This window comes from Anopheles funestus, chromosome 2RL (genome assembly GCF_943734845.2).
Source record: "Anopheles funestus chromosome 2RL, idAnoFuneDA-416_04, whole genome shotgun sequence".
Classification (NCBI taxonomy): domain Eukaryota; kingdom Metazoa; phylum Arthropoda; class Insecta; order Diptera; family Culicidae; genus Anopheles; species Anopheles funestus.
In genome coordinates, this window is record NC_064598.1 from 30,548,112 (window position 1) to 30,560,984 (window position 12,873).

At 39.7% G+C, this 12,873-nt stretch overlaps 2 protein-coding genes across 2 annotated transcripts in view; one reads left to right on the forward strand and one right to left on the reverse strand.

The window, feature by feature from the left end:
- LOC125765762 (ankyrin-3-like) overlaps window positions 1-12,625 on the reverse strand; it is a 36,387-nt gene extending 23,762 nt beyond the window's left edge. The window contains exons 1-2 of the mRNA XM_049431214.1: window positions 12,426-12,625; window positions 1,419-2,213 (exon numbers count right to left, since the gene is read on the reverse strand). Of these exons, the coding sequence (XP_049287171.1) occupies window positions 1,419-1,853 (435 nt within the window). The 5' untranslated portion in view covers window positions 1,854-2,213; window positions 12,426-12,625. The remainder of the gene's footprint in view (window positions 1-1,418; window positions 2,214-12,425) is intronic.
- Window positions 7,403-9,934, forward strand: LOC125765809 (CLIP domain-containing serine protease 14D-like). Its single transcript, XM_049431286.1, has 5 exons — window positions 7,403-7,716; window positions 7,788-8,165; window positions 8,884-8,983; window positions 9,056-9,357; window positions 9,447-9,934. The coding sequence occupies exons 1-5, from the start codon at window positions 7,521-7,523 to the stop codon at window positions 9,746-9,748; spliced, it is 1,278 nt and encodes a 425-aa protein (XP_049287243.1). The 5' UTR covers window positions 7,403-7,520; the 3' UTR covers window positions 9,749-9,934.
- Window positions 12,626-12,873: the final 248 nt, after the last annotated feature.

Consider the following 12,873-nt stretch of genomic DNA (forward strand, 5'->3'; position numbering starts at 1 on the left):
CCATTGATCTTATGTTGGCTTGAAACTTGATTTCTAGTTGTGTGTCACAATTCTTGCCTGTTGTTCAACAGCAACACGCTAAATACTAATTTACTCCCAATCGGTTCCATTTTTTCTCGGTTGGTTGCTAACGCAATGCCAGCGAACTGAGTAAAATTTTCAAAAGCTAATCTACTCACTATGTACGTAACGCACGCAAAAACACTTTTACTCCAAAGTGTCCGAAAGGGTATGCGAATGCCTTCAGGTTCGATATGACCATCCGAAACACGCGTCCGATACAACCTATTGCAGCTTAGCATTCAACGGAATTGTAACCATAATTTAGTGCGCACGAAAACCAAACACTAAAGTTTCACAATTTCCCTGTGGTAATCGTGTGCCACACGCTAACCAGCGTTACAACTCTTTTGGTTTGTTGGAAAAGGGAGCTTCTATTTTGGTAGAATTCCAAGGAATTAGCATGGTTTATTGGGGCAATAAATTTTTAAACTTTTTAATCGAATCTTCTCTTCTGTAGTTTTTACTATGATGTAGGTAGTTGTGTTTCGTTCTAACATACAACAAATGAAATGAAATGATGAAATATAAATCGTACGAGAAATACATACATTGGTGATGAATATTCCGATTCTGGCAAATTCGTAAACCGATCGGAACCAGGTTCGAAATTTTTATGCAACAAGATTACATTAAGTTAGAGTTCAAATGGCAAAGGTGCCAAGCGACCTTTCTTGGATTTTTGTACAAAATGATATTTAATCCAATGTAAAGATTTTTCGCCTGACACACCTGTCATGTCAGAAAGCTTTGCAAGTATTTGAGTACCGAAATCTTTGAAGTTATCCTTTGAAATAGCTCGAGAAAGGTGGAGAAAGGATTACAGCTCGTAAACCCTGTAATAGCCGCCATGAAATTTTTGGATTTTGGAGAACTCTTTAAACTGAATCAATTTCATCTTGAAAAAATTCCCATAAAATGAACAGAAGCCAGGAAAAGCTCTGGTTGAAAAGCTTCCAACTTCGCCACTAGAACTCGAAATTTCTAAGAAGAAATCAATCTAAAGTAATTTGTGAAGCTCCGAAATAAGATGCCCAAAAAAATAATTTATTAGTAAATGATATTCTATCTCATTAGAACGGACTTCTAACTTTATACGTTACAGAAAATGGAGAGTATAGTCTCATTAAAAATAATGAATATCTAAATTTTATTCCCAACCAAAAACTCATGCCCCTTCCGCAACCTCCCCCACCTAGCTATGGTCATATTACACACAAAAGCTCAACCCTGCATGATATAAACACTTTGAACTGGTTCAAATACGCAAACAAAAACGGTCGTCCACAAAACAAACTCATTCAATACGGCAAAAGGCTACGGCCCTCAAATCGATTCTTCGATGAAAAGATACTTACACCCGAATGATGATGTCCGTGACTGTGGCCATGATGGTGCTGTTGGTAGTGCTGGTAATGTAACGGTGCGTGCTGATAGTATCCTTCCACATGCTGATAGTGGGGATGCGGCTGATGATGCTGATGGTGGTGATGGTCGTCCGCTTTCGGTGACAGCGGCAGATGCGTCGGTGCCTTGTGACCGGACGATCCCTTGGTGTTCGATATTTCCCGACTAGCACTGTGGACAAGCGTATTCGGCCCATGATGATGCCCATGCCCATGCACATGCCCATGGCTATGGCCATGGTGGGTAGGCGGTGATGGCATATTATGCCCACTGTGGGGCAGATGGGATGTGTGGGGCACACCCACCTGATGCCCATGATGATGCGGTACGTGCCCTTGCGAGGCTTCAATCAGCGTCGGCTGAATGTGTGTCACAAATTGGGCCATACTTTTGCTTCCTCACCACACACACAGACACTTCTTGTTAACGAGAGGAAGAAATGGATCTTTTAATGAGAGGACACAATGCGTAATCTGCTATTTTAACAAGTGTAGGATTGACTACTAGAGCTTATCACTGTGTTGTAGCACTATTTACTAGGAAGATTAGTTAACAGTGGTATTTTACTTGGTTATGGGAATAATAACCTACGATAAGGATTTCACACACATATATAAATTGCACAATGTAAACACACAAATGGCGCTTCACTTGTAATTGAACCATGCACTATGGCCTTTGCTAGAATTGGTTTCCATTAGTAAAACTACACTAAACAGAACGTTTCACTCGTTTCTGTTGAAAATCTGAAAGAGAAAAAGTAAATAAAGCAAATTGGTAAATTAATGCGGCAAATGCGGTAAATTAATGCGGAAATAACAAAAAGCAATGAAAAACACTGTAAGTAGAATGAATCGTTTAGATAATATTTATATTCTCCAAATATTAGTATTAAGATTAATTTTTAATATTTAAAAAAAACTTAAATATTTATTTAAAAAAAATAACTGCAAAACATTTTTAAAAAACCCCTTTGCTTGGTTCATAAAAAACTACAAACAAAACGACACAACTTCTTCATCCGATAACTTCATTTTTAACTACAAGAATGCTTCTCATTGTTAGCAAAATATGTTTGCGAAACAATTATAATTAATTTTCAGTTTTCAATTTTGCCCACTAAAAACCGAAAACTCAAGTAAACACCGTATCGTATGGATGGCAACGATCACACTCAAGCACACACTGAGAAACTGAAACATCCGACCGAAGGAAGAGGAATTTTCCAACCGTTTTCCAGCCAAGTGGCGCCAAAAGGCTGCTGCTACCCTCGAAAAGTGCATGCAAGCGTTCGGAAATGCTCAACGCTCCCGCCGCCAATCGCCGGCCAGTGTGTGCCGGATCCTGCGCCGAACGAATCACTACTCCACAGCACACCCATTTTTCTCCTCTACATGACCTCTACGTACAACACCAACTGGTTGTACTGGTTGTATGGTGGGCGCTTTGGCATTACTTTCTGTCGCGGCAATCCACGTTGCCGTTCTTCTGTAACGCCATCGGTTGGTTTTTCGCACTTTTCACCGCACATCCCTTAACAGCTAGCCTTAACCGGATGCTTCGTGAGTGGTGTGTGTGTGTGCGCGTATGCTTCGATTCAACGGACACTAGCCGTCTGTAACGCATTTCTCGCTTTTGTAAGCTTTCGTCCTGAAGCATTAGCGCCCAGTTAGTTTCCTGCTTTGCAGCAAAGCAACAAAACGTTCCTTCCCTGTTCACGTTGTCACGTGACACGCGGACACTATATAGTGCGTGCCTCCGCTACAGCAGACAGTGACCTGGGGCTGGGAACCAACATGCGATAATAAAACTTAATTTGACTCATAATCATGGAGCCGCCTTCCTCAGCGTGTCTGCTGCCTCACCGGGTTCGGGTGAGACGGGAGTTGGTAATTGGGCCGCCAAACGCAAACGAACCGGGTACCGCATTTCCGTGAAGTATGCGTGATGAGGGATCGTTTGCAAAAAAATTTCCCTTTTTCCTAGTCGCCAGCCAGCAATTGTCTGCCGTGGAGTAGAAAATGTGGTGAAGTCATGGATGGAAGCGTGGAACAGTACCGTTTGACCCGTTTCGTAACGGTTTTGCCATTGGAGAGCTTACTTACTTCGCCAAGATTGTGGCTTAGTAGAGCTTATTACATTATCTTTACAGCAAGCAAGCGAGCAAGCAAGTTGAAAAAAGAACAAAGAGAAGAAAATATGCATCCAAACCACAACCGTTTATTGTTCATCCTTGTTTGTTTTATTTTTAATCAATTCATTTCCATTTCACAATCCGCTTTGTTGAGTGGTGGTTATGGAAAATTAGTTTCAAAAGGAAAATGGTTTACGAAAAAAAAATCAATTTCAAAAAGCTTTATTAGACACATCTTTATCGCGTAGACGATTCCTTATTTATTGCTAATTTTGAAGAATAAGGAAAAGCGGGAATAATTGAAAGGCTTTTTAATTGGAAGCATTCAACAATCTTTCAACATGCCTTCATTACTGATCATGAGTTAATTAATTATACTACTATTATGCTGCACATGTGAAGATTAGCACACATCGTTTCAAAATTTTACGTTCGAATATCTTCTCCAAACAATCCAAATCAGCTCAACAACACGGGTCCGTTCGGTATCGAACCGCATTTAACGTGCTTAGTCAAATGAACTTTTAATGAACCATGTGGGATGTGTTGCTGCTGCTGTTGCTGCAAACCGTATTTAATTCAAACCCTATCGACTACGAAACACACCCGGGTAAGCTTTCCGGCCAGGAAATGGCTATTGCAATGCATGTGGATGAGAGTACAAAATTACGTAAACCGGCCAACCCTGAGTACATCCGGTCGGGCAGTGGGCAAATTGAACCCGACTTCCTCCATTATTCACTCCCTTCATCATCACGGATCCTTCCTTCCGGTTCCACCGGGCCGCTTAAGCTTCGTCCTAGGAAACATGCTACATCAGTCCTGTGCAACCAGGCGACAATCTGGCGAATTGATCGAATTTCAATGAAACCAACATAAAACATTGCAGCAAAAAAAAAAGCGGAGGGAGGAGGACAGATTTTGCATTAGATACATGTGGCGAGTAAAAAAGGACACATATAAATGGTAAAAGCACACTGCTGCTGCTACTAGACCGAGTATCGTTCGATTGGATAAGTTGAAATGTGATGATCTAAATATAACCAGCGCCAGCTCCATCCATGACGATAACGTTTATGGTCGCTTTAATTAAAGAGCTGAGCAAGCAAAACGGGACACAAACCAGACATGGTTCTGTGTTATTTTTTTCTTCTTTGCTCCATAAATTGGTTTTCAATGGCTGAAGCGATTAAATGGATAGATGGGGAAATTAATTTTCAGCTATCCACAAAACGTTTTCATATGAATTCTGTGGATAATGAACAAAAAACCATTTGACAATGGAAATATGGAAAAGTAAAAACATCAAATGGAGCTTTTTTGGGTAGATTTGTTTAAACGTAGTTTAACCAGTTAGTGAATAGTGAAAACTGATTTGAACGATATGATTATTTAGTAGTTGCATTGTTTTGAGATAAGTAAATATCCTGAAGTAAAACAAATAATTAGCTATGTTTTCAATAAATCTCAAGTTGTCTAGGTGGTTTACTCATTGTTATACTGTTATACTGTTTACAAATAAATAAATATCCGGATAAAAAACGTATAATTAACTATGCTTTCAATAAATCTCAAGCTGTTGAGGTGTTTTACTCATTGTTCCTCTTCTTGGCTTACCGACCTTAGAGGACATGCCAGAGATTTCTGGCTAATTGGACTTATTTTATGTAACACGCTTCAGCTGGAATCAGTCCTAGCTACGGGGGGACGATCCGGATGAGATTTGAAAACCCGGCCCTGCCGACATCGCCGAGCCATTTTGTTACATTCGAATATAAAATTTTTTGTTATGTTAAAGTTTTTTTCTACTTTTTAAGAATACATTTATTTTACTGCACGAGATTTTCCAAGATTTTTTTGGTGCACATTTACCTTCCATCTTTGTTAACTTAAATCTATAAAGCCATCTTTAATAAGTGCTCTATACGAGATACCTGCTAGCATTAAATTAAATTAAATGTTATTGTTTGAATACAATTAGGAGAACATTATGATAAATAAATTTGTTAAGTATCGACATAATACAGCTCAATGCTTTTAATACTTTTAATGCTTTTAATAATGCTTATAATAATTATAATAAAAATACTTAAATATACCAAATACTTGTGTACAACGAACACTTAAAAATTGACTTTGGCAGGTAGTATAAGTATTAAGTATTGTCCATGGCACACAATTTTATAGCATCCTTTTTATAGTATGATAAATAAAAGGTTTAAGGTTGATTTCAGTTGCCTCCACTACGATCGAATAAATGAATTGTTCTTTTTTTTTGCTCGGTTAAAACGGCCTGGTCGTATCAAGACATATTTTAACCGCGTAGCCGGATAGTCAGTCCTTGCTACGGGGGGCATTCTTTTATACTTTTAAAGAATTATTTATTTTACTGCACGAAATTTTGAGAGATTTATAGTGGTGCATTGAAATAAAATCTTTATTAAGTTAAATAAATATAGCCACCTTTAATAACTAATAACTATCAACTATACTGTAATAATAATGCTTATAATAATTATAATATTTTTTTTTTATTCATAAAGAACGGCCTGGCCGTATTGCTATAATAAAAATATTTAAATAAACAAAATACTTTTGTACACCGAACTCTTAAGTATTGACTTTGACAGGTAGTATAAGCATTTAGTATTGTTCATGACACACAATTTTATAGCATCCTTTTTGTAGTATAACAAATTTATAGTTGATTTAAGTTGCCTAGAATATGTTAAATGTTATGATCCAATAAATCATTAGACCATGAAATAATTCAAATGATCCTAAAAGTGTAGAGAAAATGAAATCAAATAAATTAATTTATAATCTCCACATATTACTACTGTACATATACTATTGTAGCATTAGCATAAGCTGTAGCATAGGTTCGCTAAATCTTTGCAACTCATGTTTATGAATTACTTGGCGTTGGCCCAGAAAGCTCAATTCGGCAAGTCGACCACACGATGACTAAAAAAATAGTCGATGATAATGATGGTAGAGCATAATACTACATATTCACTTTTAATAAAAAAAAAAACAATATACCATAACAAAATGGTTCATAAAAGCTTCCAAAAAACGCGTAAATAAATTATAATTATTTTATGAATGACCCAACCTGTCCTGTTGTAATATAGGCATAAATTCTATTGATACAATGATTTAGTTGGCTAATCACAATTACCCCTAGCTTAATTTTATTTGCACCCAAAAAAAATCATCCTGCCGGAGAAGCTTGGAGCACAGCACCGATTAGACTCTAATTAAAAGTGTAATCGTTGTTAATGCGACACTACGTACGAATAAGTTTATTTGCATTTGCATTCTGTTTTGCTAATGAGTGTTGGCAAAACATTCAACAAACTTGTCCCCATTATCAACAGGTCATGCAAAATAGCAACCAATTATTAGTCCGTCTTTCAACTTTGCCCCTCATCCCGATGGAAGACAAAAAAAAACAATCACAAACACACACACCCCGAGGGAGAGAACCTGTTGGATGCGAATATGTGGTACAATCGTCAAGCAATCGGCTTCCAGTAGCAGTGGTCAAAAGGAGAAAACAGAAAAAAACCACCACGATTGGTATTTCCAACGTTTATTGGTTTTGATTATCATCGCGCCGGCCTCATAACTGTTTCCCCGTGTGTGGTGGAATAACCATGTTATCAACAACAACAAAAAATAAAAGCGGTAGCGGTATTGTGTTTTGATTGCAAAGTGGGAGAGACGTGCAGCACACATGTGAATGCTGTCCGGCTTATTCAAACGTACGCGTATCACCGGCTATGCAAAAGCATATCTCGTCACCCATCCGCCATCATCGGGATGAAGCATCCCGCGAGAATGACAGCGAGAAGAAAACAGGTTTTCGCCACTGAAGCTGTTCCCGGTCAGAACCGGGATTGTAGATCGACTGATGGTAACGCTACCGGGTCAGTCGTTGGAACGCATCCAACCGCTTAGCAGGTATTTGTGGTGGACAGATTTTTTGTTGGTTTTTTTGTGGGTGTGTATAGAACGATTCCTGCTGTACAACGTCACGATGGGAAGATTAGTGTGGTGTATATTAGTGATGTGCTCCATCGTGTGTCTTAATACGACGGTTGCTCAGTGTATGTATAGGGCAAATGTTTCCCTTACAGTTTGATGCAAAAGACTGTGTTTATGTATCGAATTTCTTCAGATCTTTCCAGCTGTCAAAACCCGGACGGTGAGCACGGAACGTGCGTGCTCGTACGCGAATGTCCCTTTGCCCGGGCGTTGCTGGCGAAGCAGAAACATTCGAACAATGACATACGCTATCTGGAAGCGATACGATGCGGTACGCTCGAAACCAAAGCACTGGTGTGTTGCAATGCACCGAACATCACGCAGACGGACAAACCGGTTGAGGCGGAAACGATTGCCGAACTGGTCGAGAATCGGTTTAGCACACCGGAGGAAAAAAAAGGTTTACTACCGACCGAGTGCGGTGTGGATGCGTATCGTGGCCCGAACCGGGGTGATCGGGCTAGCCTGTTTCATTTCCCATGGAATGTCCTGATTCAACATCGCACGAAAGGTAAAACTCAATTAGTGACTTGGACGGTTTTCGATCGATCGAGCAGCAAATGTTGAGATCATTACCAACAAAAAAAAAAGTTGTGATACTTTTATTGTATCAAGTTGTTCTGCCCACACATTAGTGCCATTCTACAGAATCTTTCTTCTGTTATAAAATTTTTCTTGCCTACAAGAACTCTCTACAATTTAAACTCAATCAATAAGAAGGAGCGCCATTTCCACACGACATGACCGAATATCAAATCCCATCTGGAACATGTTCCCCAGTAGCAAGGACTAAAATGTCCGGCGTGACCTTAGATTGCGTTAAACTTTAGAGACTTTAATGAGACTTTAGAGCCATTTATTAATGCTGCGCAAAATATTTTTCATTCTCAAAGATTTACATTATCAAAATTAAATATTATTAAACAAAATAATTATTTATTAACACTAGAACTACCGGACCAGTCATTTTGACTGGAACGCTTCATTTTCATCACATTATTTTTTGGGGTTAAGCAGTCCAAAGGTAGTTGAAACATGAATTATACATATATATTCTATAGTACGATCTGCAATAAACAATAAAATATACTCCAATTCTCCAAAATTGTTTAAAAATTAACCACTAATGAAAAACGCTTAAAACGCTTGGTAGTTCTAGTGTTAAACAAAAAAAAAACATTCTAATTTTTTCCCATCTGCCCTATTCCACTCTCCCAATTTCTGTGTAGATGGAGAGAATCGTTTCCATTGCGGTGGATCTTTAATCAGTGATCGATACGTACTGACGGCGGCCCGTTGCATTATGGGGATTAAAAAAACATGGACAATGTAAGTGATGAATGAGGCGTAGTTACCGATTTGTAAATAATAAAAAACTCCTGTTTTGCCATCCATTTGCAGTACATCTGTACGGGTCGGTGAATGGAATTTGCAAACCGATCCCGATTGTACCGACGGTGATGCTGAATGTACCAGTCCCGTGCAGGATATTGCCATCGAAAAAATTACCGTACCTTCCAACTATACCGGCACCGGTTCGCCGGCAGTTAAACAAGATATCGCCCTGCTACGTTTGGCACGCAAGGTAGAATTTAATGATTCCGTCGCGCCGATTTGTTTACCATTCGAAACGACATCGTGGACAAACTACAACGCAGAAGGTGGTCAGTTTTACGAAAGCGGTTGGGGTAAAACACCCGACGGTAGGTAACATTCCTGTTAATCAATCAAACATCCAACGACAGTGAGATTAGTATCAGCACGCTATAACATATTCCTCCTCCCTCGGCAGCTACTGGTGGTAGTGACAGCAAATGGAATTATCCTTCGGTGGGTGTTTCACGAGATGTGTGCCGTACCCAGTACCCACACGCCAGCATAGATGACGGCAATATTTGTGCTAAACCACTGCACGATCAGGACACGTGTAGGAGAGATACGGGCGGTCCACTGATGTACTCCCATACGGATCGTGCCTGGTATCTGGTGGGTATTGCCAGCTTTCAGAAGCAGTGTGCCATCATTGGGGAGCCTGCAGTGTATACGAATGTGGCACCCTTTACCGATTGGATTGTTGACAATCTTGAACCGTAGAATGTTTGTTTCGGCTGGTGGTGGATGTTTAAAAAAATGTAAAGCACCCACCGCTTAGTATTTTTACTTAATTAAACTTTTACAACTCAAAACTGTTTGCCGTGTATTATCAACAAATTCTGAATAAAAGCTATTAAACCGTGAAACAAATAGAAGCAAAAAAAAAGATATTTTACGGTTCACTTATTTATACCGTTTTATTTACCTCTAGAAAGGCTAATTTGAATAACGTTTACCATAGCACAAACGTATCACGTTTCCCACTGTATGCCTATCCTACGACCACAACCATTTGCCACAAGCCGTCTTTTAAAAGCCAGTAACAATTTTATGACCCTACCATTTTGAGCCGTATCGTTAACCGTACAGTAGCTATCTCATAAATCGAGACACGCATTCCACGCGCGTACACTTTAGCACCTCTGGCATCGAAATTCAAACCTTATCGGAAACTTCCGCTGCATTAGTCAAGCTCCTAGGGAGGGGGTACAGAAAATTGAGACTTTTCACAGAACCTTTGAGCAAACCGGTACCAGATTCTGCTTGTAGAAACTTTAGCCGTCATTTGTACATTCCACAGTGAGTTATCATCGATGGTGAAAACTCGAGGCCTCCCGTTCCGCATTTTACGATCCAATCCGGTTCAACATTTGAGCTACCTGTTTACCCCAAAAACACCTGCAATAATCGGCTAACATTTAAACCATGCGCACTCAAAACTGACGCATTTATCAAGGAAGATTAATTTAAGATACGCACATAGATTTTACACCGCAGTGAATCCTGAAATGGGCGGCTTTCACGCACAGCTTGTTTACAGAGTGATGCACACTAGATGATCGCGTTGATCGTAAACATGTAATTTGTTTCCCTGTTGTTTTTTTTTTGCACGCCTTTGGATGTATCCATCTCTACCATTTTTGGCCACTTACTCAGAATGGATGCCCTAGGGCAGTATATGTGTGGTGGGTGTTTGTTGTTTGTTATTATGAAGTCAATCACTTTTGCATTAATTTTCACACGATTCTATTTCCAGCACATTCTATCGCGTCGGATAAATGTGTTGTAGTGTGATGCGGGGGTGAAATGATTTCCATGAGGAAACATTTTGACATTGTGACAAGCGTATTGGAAGGTTGCAATGTAAAAGCAACGATTTATAATGATTGTGCTTAATTAAATCTGGAATAAAGAACAAGTCGTTCTAGAATTTTATTTTTGGGAAAGTGTTTTTTTTAATATTATCACTATTTGTCTAGCTTCAATAAACACGAAATATTAAAGTCTTTTGTCATATCGTTAGGAACAAATGATAAAAAAGGAAACCTGTTAAGCTCATTGAATTCAAAAATTATAGTCCCCAAAGCATCAGTTTCCCGGTTCTAAGCATCATATTAATTAAGAATCTTTACCCACCGTCTAACACTTACCCAAATCAACCCCGAAATAGGAGCTCTTTAAAATGAAGAAATAACTAGTAAGATCCTCACTAACGCTAAAAATCCTAGCCTTTGCGTGTTGGTTCACTACAATACGGTCAACAAACCCATCTCATAATCCGAACCTAAAACCAAAAAGCCACCCAACACGAGAACGGTTCGTGCCGTTGCGAAAGATGTGAGACGAAAGCTGAAGGCTAATATGAAACTGGCAGCGATTTAAGCAAAATCTACCCACAAAATGAAACGTTGAAACCATCGCCTATCGTGAAGTTAAAACGTCTTGGTTTGTGGAAAGCAAAAAAAATGAGAAAAACTCAGCGTAACAAAACAAAACTAAGAAACTCGGGGTCGACTCTTGGCTGGTTGTGGTTTTTCCAAGCTGGTGGAAAAGTCACATTTATGAACTTTTTTTTCCACAAAGAATCTAACAATTTATCGCTGGTTTCATATGAAAAGGTATCTTTACTTCATAAGTAACTTTCATTTTTTTTTGTTTTTTGTTTGTTTGTTTACATTACTTTGCATTCTACTTTTAAATAAGGGAAAAAACGCTGTCGGGCATTTGGTTGCTTACATTAGCGATGTATTAAAAATATCATCAGGGCGGAAAAAACCCATTGCCATCACATTGTGGAAAACGTAGTATTGACAAATGCCTCAGGCCACATGTAAGCTGTCAGCAGCGAAAGTTTAACAGGGGGAAAACCCCTAAATGGGGAAAATATTTTAAATTTTTCCCAAAAACTTTACGGTCACAACATTTTTGTTTGGAGCAAAAAAGGGACGACTCCCGGATAACGCCAGGGCAAAAGGGACGACTCCCAACGAAAAACTTACACGATGTGGTTTTGCTGCCAGAGTAAGCCGATTTCCTTCTGTTTCCCAATGGATTCTAGCTTAACTTCTCGCTAGCATAGTATCCTTTCGCAATCGTTGCAACTAATAGAAAAAAAACAGCCACCGTGTACCTGTGCCTGGTAAGGATTAGCGAGGGCTATTTATCACACCTTTACGGGAAAAAACTTCACCCCTGGCGAGCATCCGTGTACAACAACGTGTTCACATTCCCTTCCCAAAATCGAGGGAAGCGTCCTATCAATCAGCGAGATTATCTCTCACTGTTTATACCATTTTAATACACCACAATCATGAACACAGTACGTATTTGCGCGCAGTACTACCATAATCACTCAGCTTACAAAGCGAAGGAAACCGATAAACCACCTGATACCTACATTTTCGAACGCTCGAACGTTGTGCAGCTTAGCGCACGAAACGTTCCCAGCACTTTCTGCTTCACTCTTTCGCACTGTTCCGTTTGTCACGCACGAGATACACGCGTACCATGAAGGAGGGTAAAAATGCGCGCACGATTCACGCGATTCACTCACTCACGGTCCGAGTTGCAAGACGGAATGATGACGACTGTGACGACTTCGGTCTAGCGTACGACCAGACGCTCTCCGATTCCTGCACGCTCGGCCGTTTTGGTACGACCTCCTGTTTTGTTTCACACCTTTTCGGTGTTCGCATCCGCTCACGCCCACGCACCCATAAACGCGCATTATTTCCATTCTCCAGGGAATGAAGAGAAGGGAGGGAAGGGAACCAGGAGGAGCGGTTGTAGGGTGGAAAGTCTTCACCCTTATGGAGATGTTTCGCCTAGGATTACTCACTTCGGTA

Excerpts from the sequence above, each read along its gene's own strand:
- LOC125765809 (XM_049431286.1), top strand. The coding sequence starts at position 7,521 with ATGGTAACGCTACCGGGTCAGTCGTTGGAACGCATCCAACCGCTTAGC. Across the intron at positions 8,166-8,883 it reads GATTCAACATCGCACGAAAG|ATGGAGAGAATCGTTTCCAT; the intron begins GTAAAACTCAAT and ends ATTTCTGTGTAG. Across the intron at positions 8,984-9,055 it reads ATTAAAAAAACATGGACAAT|TACATCTGTACGGGTCGGTG; the intron begins GTAAGTGATGAA and ends ATCCATTTGCAG.